This window comes from Rhinatrema bivittatum, chromosome 16 (assembly GCF_901001135.1).
Source record: "Rhinatrema bivittatum chromosome 16, aRhiBiv1.1, whole genome shotgun sequence".
Classification (NCBI taxonomy): domain Eukaryota; kingdom Metazoa; phylum Chordata; class Amphibia; order Gymnophiona; family Rhinatrematidae; genus Rhinatrema; species Rhinatrema bivittatum.
The window spans coordinates 42,005,959-42,031,027 of NC_042630.1; the positions used below are offsets into that span (position 1 = coordinate 42,005,959).

Sequence of the window (25,069 nt, forward strand, 5' to 3'; positions counted from 1 at the left end):
GGGTAAAATGCACGTGGCTCGTGAAGATGATGTACTAGATGGTGGTAAAAACAATCACTGACGATAACAAAATTTGGCTCTTAAAAACACTTTCCATACCACTTTGCTGGGATAACCATAACATAAAACCTATCCATCATCAATTGTGCTTAGCATTGAAAATCAGTAATATTAGAGCATATCTGACGTAATCTCAAAAATTGACTGACTGGTATGTTATTCGTGTTTATGTTTCCCTTTACTTCAGTGAAAACCTTTTAAATTAGCCACAATATTTTATTTATTTATTTATTTGTTGTGGTTTTTTTTATACTGGCATTCATAGGAAACAACACATCGGTTTACAATTTACATCTAATTGCCAATTATTCAGCTGCATTGCATGGATTTTGCAAAATGTATGCATGCAAATCATATACAAAGCAGCTCATTGTAATAGGGGAGGGAATTTGGGCAGAGGCATGTAAAATATTGTGTATATATCACATGCGTTAGAGTTCTATCGAGGCTTGATGCATCTCCCATAAGGTTTTTATAAACACAGGAAATTACTTCAACGAGAATAGTATGTAAACATTAGCACATTGCTTGATAAAATAAAAGGACAGAAAATACACAGTTGTTTCTTTTCGAAACTTCAGTGCTCGCATTTTGTTCATAAATTGCCTCTGAAAGAGCTTAATGAGCTGAAGAACCAAGACAGGGTTAGCAGCTTTCTCCTGTTACTAAAGGGCAGGCTGGCAAATTTCATATTTTATTCAACTGCAGGCATGGATTTCTAGTGTCAAGATTCTATAGGAAAACAGCAGAGTATTTGCCCGACATGTCCTTTTGGATGCTTTTTTAATGGACAAATTTAACATACTTTTTTGTGGCCTTTTGCGGTTGGGGTGGTGTCTATGCTTCTGTCTGGTTTAGGTATTGTCATTTCTTGATTTTACCACTTTTTAGATTCCAAGGGCTCTATTAGGAAAATAGAGCAAAACAAAAGACATTTATTTAGAAACTTTATATACCGGTATTAGTGGGGACATCATACCGGTTCACATATTATTATTGAGTCCAGCTGATTAGCAGTGTGACCAGTTTCATTATTAGTATGCCAGCTCTTTATCCTAGCAAACAAACAGGTTGAGGTAGGATGAAAGACATGAATCAGAACTATTACCATGCTTTTCTTTTCATCTCAGATCAGTTATGGAGCTATGGATACTCTCTTCAATGATCGGGTTGAATTCCCGTCCTTTTATCGCACCGTCCCGAATGATTATTCTCAGTTCCAGGGCCTGATTCAGCTCCTAAACCTCTTCAGATGGACCTGGGTGGGGATTCTCACCTCAGAAGATGAGAGTGATCAGAGGGGCAGCGAGGAACTGAAGAGGGAGATTATCAGGAGTGGCAGCTGTGTAGATTTTTTAGAAACAATGCCTTTGGCATTTATCCTTACACCTGAGGACTTTAAAAGACTCAAACTGACAGTTTACAAGGTCAGCAAGTCACTGGCTACAGTGATTATCATCTACAGCACTACCAGTGACTTTGCACAACAATTCTGCTTCCCATGGTGGCAAGAGATTGCTGGCAAACAGTGGCTTTTCTCTGCTGCCATCTCTTCCTATACTGGCATTCCCTCCCCAGACAACATTCCAGTTTGCAGCACACTGAACGGTTCTCTACAATTTTCCATTCATAAAGGAAAGATTCCAGGTTTCAAGGATTTCCTCCATAATCTCCACCCAGCCACATTTCCAGACCCCTCTGTTCTGAATCCTCTGTGGAACATTTTGTTCCAGTGTGCACTAACGTATGGGATTGAATATTTAAATTTGTCAGACTGCACAGGGAAAGAGAATCTGTCTAATATTTCACCTTGGCAGTTTGATGTGAATAATTTTCAGTTCACTTACAGCATCTACACCGCAGTCTATGCACTGGCTCATGCTTTGCACAACATGTACACAGCCAAGTCTCAACATGGGGGGAATCACACACTGGAATTTCAACCATGGCAAGTAAGCACTCCTTGATTAATTTCCAATAAGTATATGCTTTTTTCCTTTACTGTAATATTCATTTTGTGTAATATAGTAGATGCTGGAGGTGCAAACCGGTAAACAAGAGAGAGTAAAATAGATCCCTACACAGAACCAAGACTATGTGGAGGGTCTCCTGCAGGTGACCTTTCCTTTTTCCCCAAGGGTGACAGCAGTTTTCGGCAATGGGGCCTCTGTACCCTGAGCCCTCCTCCACTTCAAGCCCCACTGTCTGTGCTTATTAGTCAGGAGTGGAGGATTTACAGTGCTTCATTGTGACCCATGTCACCCCATCTTGAACTGCATAACCATGTGACAACTTCTGGATCTGGAACCCAGCAGGCAATATTGCATGCAATGCAGCATGAACCCTTGGCTGATCAGCAAACTCCCATTAACGTGACTGCCTCATGATTTAACAGACCTACATGACTTGTTCCTAAACAGAAAGGCTTACAATATTTAAAACACAGGAAAAAGAACAATATAAAAATAATCCTGATTCTTTAAAGACAGGCTCCCAGTTTAAGAAGGCTTTTAACAAAATAGAAGTGCTAGGAGTATAAAGGAAGAGGGGAGATAGGGAGAAGCTGCACTTATTCATTCTCTCCTGAATCATTTACCTGTGCTGCTCCATCACCGCTTGTCTCAGCTGCCCTCTGTTTTAGGATCAGACAGATCAGTTCAGGCTACATGAGCACCTCTTGGACAGCTACAAGTCTTTTTGGTGGCCTAGGCAAACCTTCGGCAATTCACCGCCCCACCTCCCTTCTTATCTATTGGCAGCAGCTAAAGAACAGCACTTCCTCCTACCCAAAGCAATTACTCATAGGCTGCGCTCCCTTCTTTGGCAGTAATGGATCTCATACAGGACCCCAATTGTCCTTACACTGATGGGATTTTGCCACTCTCAAAATCTTGGTGTTCTATGCGACTGCATAGCTTGCCTAGAAACATAGAAACATGAAGGCAGCTCTACTGAAGAGTAGTAAATCACCTGGACCAGATGGTATACACCCCAGAGTTCTGAAGGAACTAAAAAATGAAATTTCAGACCTATTAGTAAAAATTTGTACCCTATCATTAAAATCATCCATTGTACCTGAAGACTAGAGGATAGCAAATGTAACCCCAATATTTAAAAAGGGCTCCAGGGGCGATCCGGGAAACTACAGACTGGTTAGCCTCACTTCAGTGCCAGGAAAAATAGTGGAAAGTGTTCTAAACATCAAAATCACAGAACATATAGAAAGACATGGTTTAATGGAACAAAGACAGCATGGCTTTACCCAAGTTAAGTCTTGCATCACAAATCTGCTTCACTTTTTTGAAGGAATTAATAAACATGTGGATAAAGGTGAACTGGTAGATGTAGTATACTTGGATTTTCAGAAGGTGTTTGACAAAGTTCCTCATGAGAGGCTTCTAGGAAAGGTAAAAAGTCATGGGAATGGTGGCGATGTCCTTTCGTGGATTGCAAACTGGCTAAAAGACAGGAAACAGAGAGTAGGATTAAATGGACAATTTTCTCAGTGGAAGGGAGTGGGCAGTGGAGTGCCTCAGGGATCTGTATTGGGACCCTTACTATTCAATATATTTATAAATGATCTGGAAAGAAATACGACAAGTGAGATAATCATATTTGCAGATGATACAAAATTGCTCAGAGTAGTTAAATCACAAGCAGATTATGATAAATTGCAAGAAAACCTTGTGAAACTGGAAAATTGGGTATCAAAATGACAGTTGAAATTTAATGTGGATAAGTGCAAGGTGATGCATATAGGGAAAAATAACCCATGCTATAGTTACACAATGTTAGGCTCCATATTAGGTGCTACAACCCAAGAAAGAAATCTAGGAGTCATAGTGGATAACACATTGAAATCGTCGGTTCAGTGTGCTGCGGCAGTCAAAAAAGCAAACAGAATGTTGGGAATTATTAGAAAGGGAATGGTGAATAAAACGGAAAATGTCATAATGCCTCTGTATCGCTCCATGGTGAGACCGCATCTTGAATACTGTGTACAATTCTGGTCGCCGCATCTCAAAAAAGATATAATTGCGATGGAGAAGGTACAGAGAAGGGCTACCAAAATGATAAAGGGAATGGAACAGCTCCCCTATGAGGAAAGACTAAAGAGGTTAGGACTTTTCAGCTTGGAGAAGAGACAGCTGAGGAGGATATGATAGAGGTGTTTAAAATAATGAGAGGTCTAGAACGGGTAGATGTGAATCGGTTATTTACTCTTTCAGATAAAAGAAAGACTAGGGGGCACTCCATGAAGTTAGCATGTGGCACATTTAAAACTAATCGGAGAAAGTTCTTTTTTACTCAACATACAATTAAACTCTGGAATTTGTTGCCAGAGGATGTGGTTAGTGCAGTTAGTATAGCTGTGTTTTAAAAAGGATTGGATAAGTTCTTGGAGGAGAAGTCCATTACCTGCTATTAATTAAGTTGACTTAGAAAATAGATATTACTAGCAACAGTAACATGGAATAGACCTAGTTTTTGGGTACTTGCCAGGTTCTTATGGCCTGGATTTGCCACTGTTAGAAACAGGATGCTGGGCTTGAAAGACCCTTGGTCTGACCCAGTATGGCCTGTTCTTATGTTCTTATGTTCTTAACCATATAGCCATCTAGTCTACCTATCCACCCAAAACATTTAGCCTTATTAATTAATAATTCTAATAATAGAGCATGGAGGAGTAGCTTAGTGGTTAGAGTGGAGGGCTACCAACCAAGATACCACCATTCGAGTCCTGCTTTGCTACTTATGACCTTGGGCAAGACTTGTGACTTGTGCCCAAGATCACAAGTCTTGCCTCAGGTACAAGCTTAGATTGTAAACCTTCTGGGGATAGGGAAATACCAACAAGATACCTGAATGTAATCCTTTTTGAAGTGCTGAAATAAAGTGTGAAAAGCAGAATCCAAGTAAATAAAAATATGTAATCACCATAATTTCCAGGAGGGAAATTCCCTGAAGATCTGTTTTTATTCCTTCCTCCTCTGTGATGCTAGATCTTTACAGGTTTTATGGCAGTGAAGACTACACTGTGGAAATTATCTCTGCACTGCATTTTCATACTTCTGAAATGTATATTTTCTTAGAGGTAAATTTTAAGACCCGTGCGTTGGCGTATATGTGTGTGTGTTTGTCAGCTCACGCACATGGATGCGGCAATATTAAAGCATACTTGCATATATGAACATACGTGTGCATGTTTTAAAACTGGCTATTCGCATGCACATGTGTGCATGAATTCATATTGCTGTGTGCATATGCACGCAATTGCTGCCTCACTCGCATACGTGGGGTTGGGATTTTACTAGACTTGCACGCCAATGCAAATACCTCTTTTCCCAGTTCATTCCCAGTTCACCCCAGTAAAGTACAGGACTTCCTAACCCCCCTAGCTAACTTGCCTCCCTTTTACCCTATTAGCCCCGACTCTTAAAATCTCACTGACTGCCCTATTTTTTGCAGAAGTAAAGTTACATGATAGGGGACTCTGGCACGTGCTTGTGTGCATAAAGACTTACGTGCAGACTTAACGGTACAGACCTGGCCCACCCATGTCCTGCCCATGTCCTACCTCTTTATGTGAAAAAAAAACTTTGTGCACATATCAGGAGATACGCGTATACTTGTGTGGTTTTTAAAATCTTTGCGGTGTGCACCGGGTGGAGTCACGCACTTATCACCCAGCTTTAAAATGCGTAGGGCTTTTAAGACTGACCAGTTAATCAGGTATCACATATATTCCCATTTTTTGCCTCATAAAAATATATGCAAATATATTGGATATATGGTAATAGGCATACAAGAAGTTGAATTAGCAAAAATTTGAATCAAGCGAGTAGTAGCTCCAATTGCCAAGACTTTAGGTCGACTCTGAAACAGAATTTTCTAACCATTTGTTTTCATTTGAAGCTGAATCAATACATTAAGGAGGTTCACTTTAAAACCTCTGATGGACATGAGATCTTCTTTGAGGACACAGGAAATGTGCCAGCTCACTATGACATTGAAAACTGGGTCATGGAGTCCAATGATTACGTCAGCAGCATCAGTGTTGGAAAATTCAATTCCATAGCTTCAGGGAGCCAGCAGCTCTTTGTAGACCAAAGTGCCATCTTGTGGAATCCTTCTTTTAACCAGGTTTGGCATTTTCTGTCTGTATGCTGTGTATTGCATTCTATAAAAGTAACCAAGAAATGGAGGCAGATACCCTGCTTTCTTGTCAAGTGAAGTCATTGTTTATCTATGTCACATTTTTCCAACAGGAATCCACGATGTGCTATAGGGTCTATGGCAAATTTCTCAGACACAGTACAAAACAGAATGTTTTAGAGCAGTAGAGGTAAAAATCAGAGTACAGGTGATTTTACAGAAGCATATCCCATTTATCAGAAAAAGTGTGTGAAGAAAGCAAGTTTATTACAGTGTGGTAGGGTTTAGATATATATGGATGTCACCAGGAGTGTATAGGCAGTGTAACAGAGAGTAAAGTGTTCAACAATATAACAAAGTGTCAAATATAAAGCTCCAGATGCTGCTATAACAGAATTAATGTCTCTTGTTTCACCACATGGGCTTCCTCAGTGGGTATTTGTCAACTGGGAGAACTTCCAAGATGATGTGATATCTATAAATGAAGTTGTACCAATGTCAAAATGAGGTGTTATGAAAAAAATAATAAAAAATAAACAATATATATATTTATATATATTAAACTATAAACATATTACCCAAGAAAGTTTGAAAATTACCTCTCATGTGTTATTAAGACCGAAGATCTGAAGTGTAGTAGCTCAAAGGCAAAAGTGCCATATTAAGTTATTCATGCTCAATTGTATTGGTATTCATTATATTGTTTAAAAATAGTTTAACTTTCAAAGTACTTGGAAAATCCAAAAGCTAACCAGAAAAAAATGTATAATGAAATTACAGATTTCTCACAAACATATCTCAGAAAATAATCTTAACTCCAAGGTTAATAGAAGACCAATACTCACCAAAATTTCCAGAACATGGTGTTAGTAAAAAAACACTGCAGTTGCGCCATAAAAACAAATTCTATTTATATCAACAGCCAATCGGCTATGGGAGAGCACATTGCATCATTGGTGACTGGACCATGTACATGGAACTGGCGTGATGTCACTTCCTGTTTGAGCTGAGACCTTGCCCTTTAAACTCGGCGTGCAGCGGCGCGCAGCCGACAACGGCGCACACCGAAAGGGGCGCGTGGCTTTGGCTGAGAAATCCCTCCAAAGTGTTGAAAAAAAAAACCCTTTTCTTTTTTGAAGATATTTCATCTCCTCACAGCAAACAGCCCTCACTGAAATATTGAACTGTATGTTAGAAAGAAGTTGGTAAGCAGAACTCATCTTCTTTGTTGCATTGGAATTGTTTTTCTTATTGACAATGCCACATACAAAGAGGAAAAGTAAGGTGAGGGAGGGTATCTCGACCCCACGGCAGCCTTTCCCAATTCAAACAAAGATTAAAGAGTTCTACCCCGCGGTCATGGATGTCCCAGGAGCGTCGGCTGTGTTCCAGGAACAGGAGCAAATTCCAGAACCCTTCGATGAAACATCTTTGAGCCCTGGGGCTCCCGAGACCCCCTCTCCTCCAGCCCATAATAGACCAGCTGATACTGCAGACCCCCCGAGACCAAAGTTGTTACAGGAGGGGGATGTGATCGAGGGAGATACAGCTGGTTTTAAATATGGTCAATTTCAAGGCGAGGAAGTATTGAGCACCTTGAAAGAAATTAACATCGGGACAATAAGTGGTTCTGCTGTAATATTAGCAAGCACCAAGGTAGGGGGAACCACAACGGAAAAGGGGAGTTCAGGAAACATTTTTCAGAGATCTCCGATTAATATACCTAAGATTACATTATTGGAGAAACCAGAAGTTGTAACTTTAGATGTACTATGGAATGCTGTTTCTGTATTTGAGAAAACAATGATTACCTTAACGCAAGGTTTTCAAAGTTTTCAGGAACAATCCACAATAGTTAATCCAGTAGTGTTATCTAATTCTATTAAATTACAAGAGCTGGATTCTCAAATTGTTAAAATTAAAGAAATTCAAGTAAATTTGTTTCAGGGAGACTCTAGAACAGATAAGAGAATAGAAATTCTGGAAAATAATCTCAGATATAACAATCTGAGAATGGTATATTTTCCCAAATGTAAACTTATTTCTCCCAAAGAACAATTAAGTAGGTATATGAGAGAGGTATTGTCATTTCCTTCTACGAGTATTCCAAATACAACTAAAGTATATTTTATATCCGATACTTTAAAGAGAAGAGAAGGGGAAGGTAAACCTATAAAAGATAAAGATATTCCTAGGGGCGAAGTAACGAAACTGTCACCCTTAGAAGACCTATTAGAGTTTTTAGAAACCACAGGAGGAACAGATAGAAAGAAGAGGTATATTATTTGTTTCATTCACAACCCCTGTTGAAAGAGATAATGTACTGAGGAATTTTCTAAGGAACAGAGATAAATTGTACTTGGGAGAAAAAATATGGGTATATCCAGATGTATTAAGATCAACACAAATTCGTAGAAAGAAATTTTTGAACTTATGTTCTAGAGACCATGCTTTAGGAGCGCAAATCCTGATAAAATTTCCCTGTAAATGTGTTATGACGATAGAGAATGTACGTTATTTTTTTTTGAACGGGAGCACTTAGAAAAATTTTTGATATCTAAAGAAGGAACAGCTTGAATTCTGTTGTGTATCAGGAATAATGATTTAACTCGACCACTTTCTATTATGTATTAAACAATTAGATTTAAATGTATGTTGCTCCATTAATTTCCTAAATTGATCTCTCAGATTTCATGGTAACATGGTGTTAGTAAAAAAACACTGCAGTTGCGCCATAAAAACAAATTCTATTTATATCATCAACAGTCAATTGGCTATGGGAGAACACATTGCATCATTGGTGACTGGACCATGTACATGGAACTTGCTGAAAGCACTCTTAAAGTCAAATAAAGAACTAGCAGTGGTTCAGTTGTCAAAAAAAAAAAAAGCAAACAAAGAAAAGGAAAGAAAAATTACTAAAAAGGGAAAGACTAAATATCTGACTGATAAAACAGCAGATTGGCACAGGTGGTTAAGAACCATAAATAAAAATATTAGTAAAAATAGAAAAACTATATTCTAAACCAAATAAACCAAAATGTACAGTGTCCAGAACCCTTCACTAAAACAGGTATCAAAACATAAACCAAAAATCACAGGAACTCTATAATACTAAGTTCGCAAGTTCAAGACCAGGCACAGGAAAATGATTATAAATTAAAATTGAAAAAGGAGAGATCATTAAGGGACAGATTTTAAAACCTACGGGCGCAGATTTGTTTGTGCAAACCGGCGTGAACAAATCTACGCCCAATTTTAATACATGCGCACGCAGCCACGCGCATGTTATAAAATCCAGGGTTGGCGCGTGCAAAAGGGTGCACAATTGTGCAACTTGCGCGTGCGGAGCCGTGGAGCCTGCATCCATTCCCTCCAAAATTGGAGTGGCCTCGGAGGGAACTTTCCTTCCGCCCCCATGCACCTTCCCCTCACTTCCCCTACCTAACCCGCTCTGCAGTCCTACCTAGATACCTTTGTTGAAGAAGTTACGCGCGCCAGCTAACAGCCGGCCCGCGATCCCGGGCACAGCGGCAAATGGCCACTATGCCTGGAAGCTCAGAACATGCCCCGCCACGCCCCCAGACTACCTCCAGACCGCCCCGGACCGCCCACACCCCGCCCCTTCTTGCAAGCCCCGGGCTTGTGCGCGCCGCCGAGCCTATGCAAAATAGGCTCGGTGCACGCGGGGGGGGGGGGGGGGTTAAGGGTTACGTGCGTAACATACACACGTAACCCTTATAAAATCTGCCCCTAAGTGTCTTCCTATTTAAGTGCTTTTATCAACAAACCTGGGTAAAGACTGCATAAACTAAAAAAAATGAAAAAATAAAAATTGAAAAATGAATAAAGTTACAGGTAGACAAATGGAAAATTGATATCAATGAGAGCCATTCTATCTCATGATTAAGTCCAGAAGGGCTTGGGGTATTCCATTGGAAGATGAATCTCTGCTCTACCTGTACTAATATGTTTGAAATGACCCATCCCGCATGTTGGATATCTCCTGAATCACAAAATATTTTAAGTCAGATTCACAATGTTGCTACGTGGTCCAATGGAGCATCTGAAGCTTTATATTTGACACTCTGTTATATTGTTGAACGCTTTATTCTCTGTTACACATTGGGGCAGATCTTAAAACATACGCGCGGGCAGAGATTTGTTCGTGCAACCCAGCGCGAACAAATCTACGCCCGATTTTATAACATGTGCGTGCTGCCATGCGCATGTTATAAAATCCGGGGTCGGCATGCGCAAGGGGGTGCACACATGTGCACCTTGCGCGCGCCGAGCCTGAGGAGAGCCCCGATGGCTTTCCCCATTCTCTTCAAGGCCGCTCCAAAATCGGAGCGGCCTTGAAGGGAACTTTTTTTTTCTGGCCCCCCCAGGCTTCCCCTCCCTTCTCCTATCTAACCCACCCCCCATTCCCCATGCCACACACCCACGGAACGGCCCCGGGCCAGCATCATGCCCACGGCCCCGCCCCCGGAATGCCCCCGAATGCCGTGCCACCCCGACATGCCCCCAGCACGCCCCCAACACACCCCCCAAGCAAAGCCCCGGGACTTATGCACGTCCCGGGGCTTTGCGCGCACCGGCGGCCTATGTAACATAGGCGCGCAGGTGCGCACGTCCCCTGCGAGCGTAAATCCGGCTGGATTTACGCGCACAGGGCTTTTAAAATTTACCCCTGTCTGTTTAGTGAAACATTGTTAGCTTAAATTGAAGTAAAACATCATGTTTTTTCATTGATAAACATATATTGCTGTGTAGTTTGTTACTTGTTTAACATAAGTGTTTCATAGTAGTTTGTAACTCTTACAATGTATGTTGACGTTTCCCTAATAAATGAATGTATGGATATGGATGTGTTAGAAGGTTAGTTTTCATAGTAAGTTGTATTAGAAGACAATATAAGTAATGAACTTGATTTCATTGTACTTGTGAGATTAAATTTATTTGATATATTTTACAAGTTTTCATTGATTATCTACTTTAGAAGATGAGTATACACTATTTCTCTGACTCCTTCATTTTACAGGTGACACACGTTTGGAATTTTCATTATTTACCTGTGTGTTGTATTTTGACTCAGTATGCTTATACCATAAATATGAGAAAATTGCCATCGAACAATATCAATGTATTGCCAGGTGCATAGCATTGTGGGGCTCAGTAGGCCATTAGTTTTCTACTTGTTTCATTAGCATCTCTTTCTGGGTTTTGTTTTGGGTTTTTTTTCAATTATTTTAACTCTAGCATTTGCATAGTTTGCACGATGTTCTGGCTCATTTGTCTTTTTTAAGTAACCAGTGGACTTATTTGTCCCTCCCTATTCCCCTCTATTATTTTATATTATTTTTTATTTGTACACGGACCTTCCTAATACATCTACTGGAAATAGATGTATTAGGATCGCTCCAGGGGTGATCCGGGAAACTACAGACCGGTTAGCCTGACTTCAGTGCCAGGAAAAATAGTGGAAAGTGTTCTAAACATCAAAATCACAGAACATATAGAAAGACATGGTTTAATGGAACAAAGTCAGCATGGCTTTACCCAGGGCAAGTCTTGCCTCACAAATCTGCTTCACTTTTTTGATGGAGTTAATAAGCATGTGGATAAAGGTGAACCGGTAGATACAGTTTACTTGGATTTTCAGAAGGCGTTTGACAAAGTTCCTCATGAGAGGCTTCTAGGAAAAGTAAAAAGTCATGGGATAGGTGGCGATGTCCTTTCGTGGATTGCAAACTGGCTAAAAGACAGGAAACAGAGAGTAGGATTAAATGGGCAATTTTCTCAGTCGAAGGGAGTGGAGAGTGGAGTGCCTCAGGGATCTGTATTGGGACCCTTACTTTTCAATATATTTATAAATGATCTGGAAAGAAATACGAGTGAGATAATCAAATTTGCAGATGACACAAAATTGTTCAGAGTAGTTAAATCACAAGCAGATTGTGATAAATTGCAGGAAGACCTTGTGAGACTGGAAAATTGGGCATCCAAATGGCAGATGAAATTTAATGTGGATAAGTGCAAGGTGATGCATATAGGGAAAAATAAGCCATGCTATAATTACACAATGTTGGGTTCCATATTAGGTGCTACAACCCAAGAAAGAGATCTAGGTGTCACAGTGGATACCACATTGAAAACGTCGGTACAGTGTGCTGTGGCAGTCAAAAAAGCAAACAGAATGTTGGGAATTATTAGAAAGGGAATGGTGAATAAAACGGAAAATGTCATAATGCCTCTGTATCGCTCCATGGTGAGACCGCACCTTGAATACTGTGTACAATTCTGGTCGCCACATCTCAAAAAAGATATAATTGCGATGGAGAAGGTACAGAGAAGGGCTACCAAAATGATAAGGGGAATGGAACAACTCCTCTATGAGGAAAGACTAAAGAGGTTAGGACTTTTCAACTTGGAGAAGAGACGACTGAGGGGGGATATGATAGAGGTGTTTAAAATCATGAGAGGTCTAGAATGGGTAGATGTGAATCGGTTATTTACTCTTTCGGATAGTAGAAAGACTAGGGGGCACTCCATGAAGTTAGCATGGGGCACATTTAAAACTAATCGGAGAAAGTTCTTTTTTACTCAACGCACAATTAAACTCTGGAATTTGTTGCCAGAGGATGTGGTTAGTGCAGTTAATATAGCTGTGTTTAAAAAAGGATTGGATAAGTTCTTGGAGGAGAAGTCCATTACCTGCTATTAAGTTCACTTAGAGAATAGCCACTGCCATTAGCAATGGTTACATGGAATAGAATTAGTTTTTGGGTACTTGCCAGGTTCTTATGGCCTGGATTGGCCACTGTTGGAAACAGGATGCTGGGCTTGATGGACCCTTGGTCTGACCCACTATGGCATTTTCTTATGTTCTTATGTCTCATGTACCACCTCTTTTGTTCTTTTTGTATCTCTTGTAAGTTTGTATTTTTATACTAATAAAAAGATTTGAACTAAAAAATAAAGGGTGTAGGATAATCACAGAGGCCCCCTCTTGGCAAGAGGATAGAAATAATGCACTGGGATTACCATTGTTACTTTACTGGACATTTGTAACTTTCACAGTGTGGCAGTTAAATCCATAAACATCTGGCTTGGCAGATTAGATAGGCCATTTTGGTTGATTATCTCTGTCATATACTGTGACTATGTTGCTGTGTTATTATATATGCCATGCCTCAAGGGATGTTCCTAGAGTCAGTTCTGTATCTTAGTATCACAAAACAGTTAGAAGGGTAGCACATTTGACTTTCTGCAAAGAACTGTAAAATCTGCAACTGAATGAACATGCCTGATAGGGAAGTCAGTATGAAAAGCAACCTTTGAAAGTTCAAGGAGTTGTCAGCAACTTAATCAGCTAAGATACAAAACTAAAAAGCACAGAGTTGCACCTTTTGGGTATAGAAATCCCAGGGGGTGGTGCAATAATGATAAACTGATGTCTGCAGAATAGGAATAAGACCTCACAGAAGGGATGTGTATTTGTTTGAAACCAATGCCAAAAATAGAGCAAAAGAGGCCATTTTTGGTTTATTTCAAAATGAATGAACTAAAAATAGTCTACCATGAATATACCCAAAAATATTTGCATATTTTTATATTTGTTGTATTAAAGAAAGAAAGAAAGAAAGAAAGAAACACGCCTCCAGTTGCCATGACTGAATCTCCATATTCATACCTTGAGCTGGCCTGACACTAAGACCATCCCCATTCTGGCCCAGCACTGGGACTGACATCGAGCAGGGGTTTTTCTGGAGCTAACCCAGCTCTGGGAATTCCAGGAGCAAGATCAACACTGGGCCTGCCTTGAAATAATTCAGCACTGAATGTAACATTATAGCCAGTCAAGGGGATGCCCATGACCAGCCACACTCACTCCAAAAGCTGCTGGACCATGAAGACACTGCCCAGCACCATGACCCACTCATGGCAAGGACATCACCATACTGTCTCCCCTTTGGCTTCTTAGGTGCTGTTGGATTCGTGGACCCTTGAGCCGGATGGGACAGATGATGACACACCGTGGAAAGACCCACAGTGGAAGTTGAAGCTGGGAGGCTGCACAGGGCAGGAGACCGGTGGGATCTTCACCACTGGAAGCCCAAGGTCCCCCCAGGAGGAGCTTGTGAGGACCCGAGCCGCTTGGACTTATGTGCGGTCTCCTGTGGGTTGGTGTCTGAAGAGGAGTTCCAGAGGATAGAGAAGAGTAGAGCTGAAACCAGGAGGCCAACTGGAACTTCACCATTGGAAGCCCGCGCTCCTCCCAAGAGGAGCTCGAGAGGACCCGAGCCGCTTGGACTTAGGAGAGGCCTCCTGGATGAAAGCCATAGTCAGGAACCAGTGGACAAAAGCCAGAATCAGAAGCCAGTGGATGGGCCGAAGTCAGAAGCCAGTAGTTGGAAGCTAAAGTCAGAAGCCAGTGGACGAAAGCCGGAATCAGAAGCCAGTTGATGGAAGCTGATCAGAAGCCAGTAGTCAGAAGCCGAGGTCAGAAGCCAGTAGTCAGTAGCCGAAGTCAGAAGCCAGTAGTCAAAAGCCGAGGTCAGAAGTCAGTAGTCTGAAGCAGCAACTAGTAACTCTCAACAAAGAGTGAACCTCATTGCAAGGCCAGGAGTGGAGTTGGTGCAAGATTTAAATACCCTGGGAGCATCTGACATCACACCTAGGAGGTGCTGTGTATTTCCCGCTCTGGCCCCTTTAAGAGTCGGGACTCCGCGCACATGCATGCCTAGGGGTGCGGCCAGCCCAGACATCAGCGGTGTCTCCCTCACAGAGGGAACGCCACAAAGAAACTTTACCAGCCTGACTAGGCTGTAGGAATGCTGCGGCAGCCACCAGACATCCAGGGGTAGGTGAAGGGCCGGCCTGCTGATCTCCGTGGGTCAGGCCCATAACAGGTGCACAGCATACCTGTACTTATTGGCCCCAAGGAGGGAGCTCTTTTTGCTGGTGCCCTCAGATAGCATCATTTCAGCTGGGTATTTAAACACAACCGTGATATCAGCACACTGCCTTAGCAAAAGGTCATTTTGCTCCAAGCAGTGCATGTTCTTGTCATGTTCCTGTCTTCCTTGCTCCAGCCTTTCCTCATCCTTTCTCCAGCATTGCCTCATCCTTCCTCCAGTTTTGTCCGGCCCTTTCTCAAGCCTGTCTTGCCTTATCTCTTTCCTTACTTTGTCCAGTCCATCCTCGTCCAGCTTTCTCAGCATCATCCTTGTCCCTTGTCTGGAACCCAGTATCTCAATCTGCATGGAATGGGGCTGGTATAGATGAATATCCAGCTCTGTACCAGCCTAGCGTGTGTCCACACCTGTTGGCATGGGCCTAGTGGCTTTGCCTGTAAGGCAGTGTCAACCATGACACAGTACAAGGACTCACAACTGTGTCAAATTGTTGAGGGCATGGACCTGGCAGACTTGCTCTTCACCAGGCCTAATCAAGATACCAGCCTCTTCAAAGGTCACCTGATACATATGTGGTACAGGCTCAACTACCAGCAGCAGCTACCCCAGGGGTCTCTCCTCCAATCATGCTTGCCTATGCTCCAGGGCCCATTCCTCTCTTTCCTCACTGACCAGATATCTCAGATACACCAAGAAGTGCAGAGATGGTCCTTGTTCTTCAACAGCTTTGACTTCTTACTGAAATATCGCCCTGGTGACAAGAATGTCAGAGCAGATGCATAGGGGTAGATTTTTTTAAAAAGCGCGATTGCGTACTTTTGTTTGCACAGCAGGCGCAAACAAAAGTACGCTGGATTTTATAAGATACGTGCATAGCCGCGCGTATCCTCTAAAATCCTGGATCGGCGCACGCAAGGCTGCCGATTTTGGGCAGCCTGCACGTGCCGAACCGCGCAGCCTGCCTCCATTCCCTCCGAGGCTGCTCCGAAATTGGAGCGGCCTCGGAGGGAACTTCCTTTCACCCTCCCCTCACCTTCCCCTCCCTTCCTCTACCTAACCCACACCCCCGGCCCTATCTAAACCCCCCCTTACCTTTGTCCCTAGATTTACGCCTGCGAGAAGCAGACGTAAATCTACGCGCGCCAGCTGGTCCGGAGGCCTGGACCACGCTCTCCTGCCCTGGCCGCGTCCATGGGTGCCGGTCTCTGGGGCAGCCCCAGTCCTCTCCCCTCCTCCCGAAGCAAAAAAAAAAAAAAAGCGAAAAAAAATTGCAAGAGAGAGAGGGGAGAGGACGGGCAGTCCTACGCTCGGGATTGCCAGTCCTCCCTCCGCTCCTCCCGAGGCAGGCGCGAAAAGCAGCCTTGCTCCGGGAGGAGGGGGGAGGGGACTGGCAGTATAAAGCGACTTACTTTTTGCAGCCCCCCATCTGGACATCGGCGAAGACGACCGCAGCTCCCCTCTCCTGCCTCCAGCTGCTCAGGAAGATGGACGTCACGTCTTGAGCGGCCATCAGCAGAAATGGATCGCGGCTCCCCTCCCGGCGAAGATGGACGCCTGTACGGGGGAAAGCGGCCCCTGTGCGTGCAATTGGCCGCTCAAGACGTGATGTCACATGCCGTGACGCCAAACGTCGTGACGTCACGTCTTGAGTGGCCAATTGCACGCACAGGGGCCGCTTTCGCCCGTGCAGGCGTCCATCTTCGCCGGGAGCAACGATCCATTTCTGCTGATGGCCGCCTCCTCCGGAGGGCTGCAAAAAAAAGTAAGTCGATTGGTCGCTTCACACTGCCAGTCCTCTCTCCCCTCCTCTCGGAGCAAGGCTGCTTTTCGCGCCTTGCCTCGGGAGGAGGGGAGAGGGGCTCACAATCCCGAGCGTTGGAGAACTGTCCACTTCCTGGTACCTGTCATTTCAAATGTCATTTGAAATGACATTTGAAATGACAGATACCAGCATGTCCGTGAAGCGTTAGGCCCGCCCACCCAGGTTACTGTATAGGCGCTGTATAGCGCTCTATACAGTAAAACGGGTTGCGCGGGCCTAACGCTTCACGGACGCTTCTTAGACACAGCTTGCATTAGCAAGCTATTTACATACAGGATCGAGCGGTAGGTGAGCTGCACTGTGCGTGCGGCAACCGCGGGTGCGCTGGGCACTAACACAGCTCTTCCTACCGCTCGTTACTGGATTGACCTGAGAGAGAATGAATATAACTCTCAAACAGTTCCTTCGTGCCTACGTCAGTTCACACCAGAATGACTGGGCTGAACTGTTGCCCTGGGCTGAATTTGCCATCAATTCTTATCCAGCTTCATCTACTGGATCTACACCTTTTGAAGTGGTCTATGGACGACAACCTTTACCACCTTTACCACTTCCATTTTCTGTGTCATCCCCAGCAGCTCAATCTACTGTCAAAGATATACAGCAGCTCTGCGGAAAGACTACAGAGATGCTTCAAAAAGCAGGACAAAGAGCAAAGAAAGGCTATGACATTCACAATTGCAAGGCTCCTGAATTCCAGCCTGGTGATAAAGTCTGGCTCTCTACCAAACACTTGAGACTCAACCACTTGTTCTTAGCGAGTTCTCCACCAAAACACCTGAGCCAACACCTGTTGATGCAGAAGAAGACATCAAATACAAGGTACATGCCATCCTTGATGTAAGAAAGAGAGGCAGAGTTTGGGAATACCTCCTGCCTTGGGAGGGATATGGACCAGAAGAAAACTCTTGGGAACCATTGGCTGATATCATGGACAGAGATGCTTCACCAATTTCATCGATCACATCCTCAAACACCAAGACCAGGTAGGGGGTCTGGAGGGGGCCCTTTGAAAGGGGCTACTGTTGCATCTGTCGGTCTCAGATGGCTTCAACCTTTGTGCCTCAACTTTCTTCCTGCTCTCTCCTCAAGCCTTGGGAAGTTGGCTGCCACCGCATCTTCTTGCCGCTCTCCCCAGCATCCCCGGATCAGCTATGGAGACGGCGTTTGCCATGTTTATCCAAGTCATGGCGGGAACCTCGGGGGCATCCCCTCCGAGTAACATCATCACATCCTGGTATTTAGCCTGCCTTTCATTGCTAACAAACCAAGTTAGCAACCTGGTGCGTGCTACTCAACAACTTCTGCCTGCCAGAACAATCACAGATACAGCCTCAGCTTCAGTGAGTACTATCTTCAATCTATCTCAGCTACAGATACAGAGCTACATCCGGGACCTGTTCCTGCTCTCTGAGCTGTCTCCATCTACCACTGCAAGACGGGTTCTCCGTGCGGAAGATCTCTGGACTGATACAGCTGGAGCTAACTACCACCACCACTGTCCGCTCCTCGGGTAGTGCCACCGTGCTGTATAATAAAAGATTATCCTATCTGTGTGTGCCAAGAGTCTAGCCTGGTACTGCAGTTCCCCACAGGGCTCCTCCCCGTGGGAGTGGCCATCACTGTAGTACCCAAGAATCCACTCCAGCACCTCACAACCATAACACCAGTAAGGCAAATGGCCTAAACTGGATCCTGGTAGGCCCATTCCAGTGTGTTCCCCCCCTCAAAGCGACCTAATACTTAGGCTTGTCTAAATAATATATTTCTACAAACAGAAGGGCTACAGTACGGTAACAGTGAGTACACTGGAAGGGTCATTGTATAACTGTGCACAGTGCAGAAAAGTCAGCGTATACCTTTTATACACAGGCTTTACCCCAAGTTTTCTAAGCAAACATATTAGCACAAATTTGATGTGAACTCTTGCAAATTTACCCATTGAAATTTACACCTGCTGTGTTAAGCATGCAACTTATACAGATGAACGTACGCGCACATTATAAAAAATCAAAAGCATACCACCATTTCCACCCTCAAATGTTTCTCCTCCATTTCACATAAAAATATGTACAAAACTGTGTCACATGTGCACTCTCATACATACTGAGCCTGGGGAAATATTAGAACAGCCATTTACGTGCTTTACGCCACATTTTGTGTAGAAATGGGTTTGAAATCAGATCCCAAAAGTTCTGGAAGCAGAAAGATCACAGGCCCTCATTCAGTAAGTTATTTTCCCATAGACTCAAAATGAGAAATAAGCCTCGGTAAATTAGGCCAAAAGTCAATCAGAAAGAGAATCAATTGCTCAGTATGGGATATGGCTATATTTTTCTTTAATTTTTCTGTCTTTAGACCCCTCGCTCTATGTGCTCCGAGAATTGTGTTCCTGGATACAGGAAGGTTCTTCAGAGACAGAAGCCGGTCTGCTGCTTTGACTGCATCCCTTGCTCTGAAGGAGAATTTTCCAATAATGCAGGTAGATAAACTTCACTATATCAGGCAATAATATGGAATATCTGCACTCAGTACAAACAAATACACACCTGCATGCATTACAAATGCACATACAAAATCAATAGCAAACATATAATATGCTAGAAATATCCAGGCAAGTCCATTTTCTAATTAGAAAACCATGTTTCCTTATGTATTTTTTAATGAATTTAATCTTTATTGTGGTTTTGCAGATGAAGCAAAGCTCAATTCTTATATTAAATAAAAGGATGGGAATACAATGCAAGTAAAACCGGGAAATATACAAAGAGCAAAGCAAATTTGCTAGTAAATACCATTAGTCTACAAATGTGAACTTTTGAACCTGGAAGATATTGTAGGCCAGATTGACAAACTGAAGAGTTACAAATTGCCTGGACCAGATGATATGCACCCCAGGGTTCTGAAGGAACTAAAAAATGAAATATCAGATTTATTAGTTGAAATTTACAAACTATCATTAAAATCATCCATTGCACCTGAATACTGGAGAGTGGCCAATGTAACCCCAATATTTAAAAAGGGCTCCAGGGGCTATCCAGGAAACTATGGACCAGCGAGCCTGACTTCAGTGCCAGGAAAAGTAGTGGAAATTACTTTAAAGATCCAAATCACAGGTCATATAGAAATAAATGGTTTAATGGAGCACAGTCACCATGGATTTACCCAAGGCAAGTCTTGCCTCACAAATCTGCTTCATTTTTTTGAAGGGGTTAATAAACATGTAGATAAAGGTGAGCCAGTAGATATAGTGTATTTGAATTTTCAGAAGACCCTCATGAGAGGCTTCTAAGGAAACTAAAATGTCATGGGATAGGAAGCGTTGCCCTTTGGTGGATTTTGGTGAAAATACAGGAAACAGAGATTAAATGGTCAATTTTCTCAGTTGAAAAGGGTAAGTGGAGTACCTCAGGGATCTGTACATGGAGGACCAATGCATTTCAATATATTTATAAATGATCTGGAAAGGAATATGACAAATGAGGTTATCAAATTTGCAAATGATACAAAATAATTCAGAGTAGTTAAATCACAAGGGAATTGTGATAGGCTGGAAGAATGGACATCCAATTGGCAGATGAAATTTATTGTGGACAAGTGTAAGGTTTTGCATGTAGGGAAAAATAGCCTTTGCTGTAGTTATACAATGTTAGTTTCCATATTAGGAGCTACCACCCAGGATAAAGATCTAGGCATCAAAGTAGATAATACTTTGAAATCGTCGGCTAAGTGTGCTGCAGAAGTCAAAGAAGCAAATTATTAAGAATTATTAGGAATTATTAAGAAGGGAATGGTTAGCAAAATGGAATAATGCTTCTGTATCGCTCCATGGTGAAACCACACCTTGAATGCTGTGTACAATTCTGGTTGCTGCATCTCAAAAAATATATAGTTGCCATGGCGAAGGTACAGGAAAAGGTGACCAAAATGATAAAGGGGATAGAACATAGAGATGTGAATCGTGTCCTCGATCGTCTTAACGATCGATTTCGGCTGGGAGGGGGAGGGAATCGTATTGTTGCCGTTTGGGTGTTTAAAATATCGTGAAAATCGTTAAAATCGTGAGCCAGCACACTAAAACCCCCTAAAACCCACCCCCGACCCTTTAAATTAAATCCCCCACCCCAAATGCCTTAATACTTCATCAACTTTGGGAGGGAAGTACTTACTTGCCCTAAACCAATGGCAGGAAAACCGGCACACTAAAACCCCCTAAAACCCACCCCCGACCCTTTAAATTAAATCCCCCACCCTCCCGAACCCCCCCCCCCCAAATGCCTTAAATTACCTAGGGGTCCAGCGGCGGTGTGGAACGGGCTCCTGCAATTGAATTGTGTTGTCTTCAGCCGGGTCCAGCGGGGGTCCGGGAGTGATCTCCTGCCGCGAATCGTTTTCCGTACGGAAAATGGTGCCAGCAGGAGATCGACTGCAGGAGGTCGTTCAGCGGGGGTTCCGGACCGCCGCTGAACGACCTCCTGCAGTCGATCTCCTGCCGGCGCCATTTTCCGTACGGAAAACGATTCGCAGCAGGAGATCGCTCCCGGACCCCCGCTGGACCCCCAGGGACTTTTGGCCAGCTTGGGGGGGCCTCCTGACCCCCACAAGACTTGCCAAAAGTCCAGCGGGGGTCCAGAACGACCTCCTGCAGTCGAATCGTGTTGGTCTATGGCCGCCGCCATTTTGCGGCCGCCATTTTGCAAAATGGCGCCGGCTGAAGACAACACAATTCAATTGCAGGAGCCCGTTCCGGACCACTGCTGGACCCCCAGGTAATTTAAGGCATTTGGGGGGGGGGGGGTTCGGGAGGGTGGGGGATTTAATTTAAAGGGTCGGGGGGGGGTTTTAGGGGGTTTTAGTGTGCCGGTTTTCCTGCCATTGGATTAGGGCAAGTAAGTAAGTTCCTGCCCTCCCCCTTCCCCCGATTTACGATTTTTTAACGATAAATCGGGGGAATTGGTATTATATCGTGGCCCTAACGATTTTTGATGATTTAAAATATATCGGACGATATTTTAAATCGTCAAAAAACGATTCACATCCCTAAGGAACAGCTCCCCTATGAGGAAAGGCTGAAGAGGTTAGGGCTGATCAGCTTGGAGAAGAGGCGGCTGACGCAGATGACGTACAAATTCTCTTCCCCTTTTCTGACTCCATCAATACCGCCCTCCAAACCTGGGAATCCTGCCTTTCTTCCATCAACCTCCTCCTCACAGACATGCACCTCGCTCTCAACCCCCAAAAAACTGAACTGCTCATCATTTCTAACAAACATCCTTCTCCCCCTATCCCACTCACTCACTCCTCCACTTCTTTCCCTTCACACACCCGCAACCTGGGTGTTCTGATTGATAACCAACTTACTTTTAAACCCTTTATTAACTCTATCATAAAAGACTGCTATTTCAAGCTACAAACGATTAAAAAGCTCAAACCTTTACTTCACCTCTCTGATTTTCGTACAGTTCTTCAGTCTATTATTTTTTCTAAAATAGACTACTGTAACGCCCTCCTCCTTGGTCTCCCTTCAACGTATACTAAACCTTTACAACTCTTACAAAACGCCGCTGCACGTACTCTCTCATGCTCCAGAAAAAGAGACCACATCACACCAACACTCATTGAACTTCACTGGCTTCCCATACAATCACGTATACTGTACAAAGCACTTTCCCTCATCCATAAAAGCCTTACAAATGAAAACCTCCACTGGGTCAACCCTCCTCTCCTTCCTCGCTCGACAACAAGACCCACTTGCCCTGTCCTACAAGGAGCTCTCTGCACACCATCAATCAAACACATCAAACTTATCTCTACTATGAACAGGGCCTTTTCCCTTGCTGGCCCTACTCTATGGAATTCCCTACCTCCTGATTTACGTACAGAGACCTCTACTCCTAAATTCAAAAAAAAAATTAAAAACATGGTTGTTCCTACAGGCCTATCCTGCACTCTCTTCCCTTTCCACGAAAAATATTTAACTGCTGACTTTTCAATTCTATGTAGTCTCGCAACTGCCTCTCCCTCCCTCCAACTTTATGCTTCCTCACCCTCCCTTTTTCCTTTCAGTCACCCCAGGAGCCATATATGCTCGTCTACCTTTCCCACCCTATTGTGCCTGTTTTTACCCCTTGTGTTTCTCCAAGATCCTCGTCACGTAATATCTGATGTAACCAGCATCTTACAATTTCCACTCCTAAACCTTACGTAACCAGCATTTCAGCTCAGTCGTTATATGTCAGCTCATTGCAAATGACCACTAGCCCTAAATTTTGGAATTTCCATCACTCTGGGGTAGATTTTAAGAGGCGCGCGAACAGCCTACTTTTGCTTGCGCATCAGACTCAAGCAAAAGTACGCTGGATTTTAGTAGATACGCGCGGAGCCGCGCGTATCCACTAAAATCCGGGATCGGCGCGCGCAAGGCTATCGATTTTGTATAGCCTGCGCGCGCCGAGCCGCGCTGCCTCCCCCCGTTCCCTCCAAGGCCGCTCCGAAATCGGAGCGGACTCGGAGGGAACTTTCCTTTGCCCTCCCCTCACCTTACCCTCCCTTCCCCTACCTAACCCACCCACCCGGCCCTGTCTACACCCCCCCCTTACCGTTGTCGGGGGATTTACGCCTCCCGGAGGGAGACGTAAATCCCCGCGCGCCAGCGGGCCTGCTGCGCGCCGGGCCGCGACCTGGGGGCGGGTACGGAGGGCGCGGCCACGCCCCCGGGCCGTAGCCACGCCCCGTACCCGGCCCCAAAACGCGGCCGACACGCCCCCGAAACGCCGCGTCGACCGGGCCCGCCCCCCGACACGCCCCCGACACGCCCCCCTCCGAAAACCCCGGGACGTACGCGAGTCCCGGGGCTCTGCGCGCGCCGGGAGGCCTATGTAAAATAGGCTTCCCGGCGCGCAGGGCCCTGCTCGCCTAAATCCGCCCGGTTTTGGGCGGATTTAGGCGAGCAGGGCTCTGAAAATCTACCCCTCTATGTACATTGTAATATAGTCTCTTGTATTTTGTAACATAGTTATTTTACTTCTACATTTCCTTTTATCTGCCTTAGATACCCAGTTTATCTGCCTAAGTTACCCAGTTGTCACAGTCCCCCCTTCTCAACTTCTTGAGGTTTTATATTGTTTCTTTCTCTTATGCAATCATTTGTTCTATGTAAGGGCCATGCCCAAAAGTTCTGCGTTGTCTGTAAACCGATACGATGTGCAAACGGCTATCGGTATATAAGAAACTCTAAATAATAATAATAATAATAATAATATGTTAGATTTCTTTAAAATCATGAGACGTCTAGAACGGGTAGATGTGAATCGGTTAAGAACATAAGAAATTGCCATGCTGGGTCAACCAAGGTTCCATCAAACCCAGCATCCTATTTCCAACAGAGGTCAAACCAGGCCACAAAAACCTGGCAAGTCCCCAAACACCAAGAATATTCCAGCTACTGATGCAATTAATAGCAATAGCTATTCCCTAACGGGCGGATTTTCAAAGCCCTTCTCGTGTAAATCCGGGAGGATTTACGCGAGCAGGGCCTTGTGCGCCGGCGCGCCTATTTTCCATAGGCCGCCGGCGCGCGCAGAACCCTGGGATGCGCATAGGTCCCGTGGTTTTCGGAAGGGGGCGTGTCGAGGGGCGGGGCCGAATGACGCGGCATTTTGGGGACGGGGCGAGGCGAATCGGGGACAGGCCAGGGGGCGTGGTTTCGGGTCGGGGCATTCCGGGGGCGTGGCCGCGCCCTCCGGAACCGCCCCCGGGTCTGGTCTCGGCGCGCCAGCAGCCCGCTGGTGCGCATGGATTTACGTCTCCCTCCGGGAGGCGTAAATCCATGGATAAAGGTAGGGGGGGTTTAGATAGGGCTGGGGGGGTGGGTTAGGTAGAGGAAGGGAGGGGAAGGTGAGGGGAGGGCAAAAGAGCATTCCCTCCGAGGCCGCTCCGATTTCGGAGCGGCCTCGGAGGGAATGAAGGCATGCTGCGTGGCTCGGCACGCGCCGGCTGCCCAAAATCAGCAGCCTTGCACGCGCTGATCCAGGATTTTATAAGATACGTGCGTCTACGCGCGTATCTTATAAAATCCAGCGTACTTTTGTTTGCGCCTGCTGCGCAAACA

General features: G+C 44.3%; 1 protein-coding gene across 1 annotated transcript in view; it reads left to right on the forward strand.

Annotated features, from left to right (window-relative positions):
- Window positions 1–25,069, forward strand: part of LOC115077511 (vomeronasal type-2 receptor 26-like) — a 47,231-nt gene that overhangs the window by 15,516 nt on the left and 6,646 nt on the right. The window contains exons 2-4 of the mRNA XM_029579802.1: window positions 1,191–2,012; window positions 5,977–6,204; window positions 19,318–19,441. Coding sequence (XP_029435662.1) covers window positions 1,191–2,012; window positions 5,977–6,204; window positions 19,318–19,441 — 1,174 coding nt within the window. The remainder of the gene's footprint in view (window positions 1–1,190; window positions 2,013–5,976; window positions 6,205–19,317; window positions 19,442–25,069) is intronic.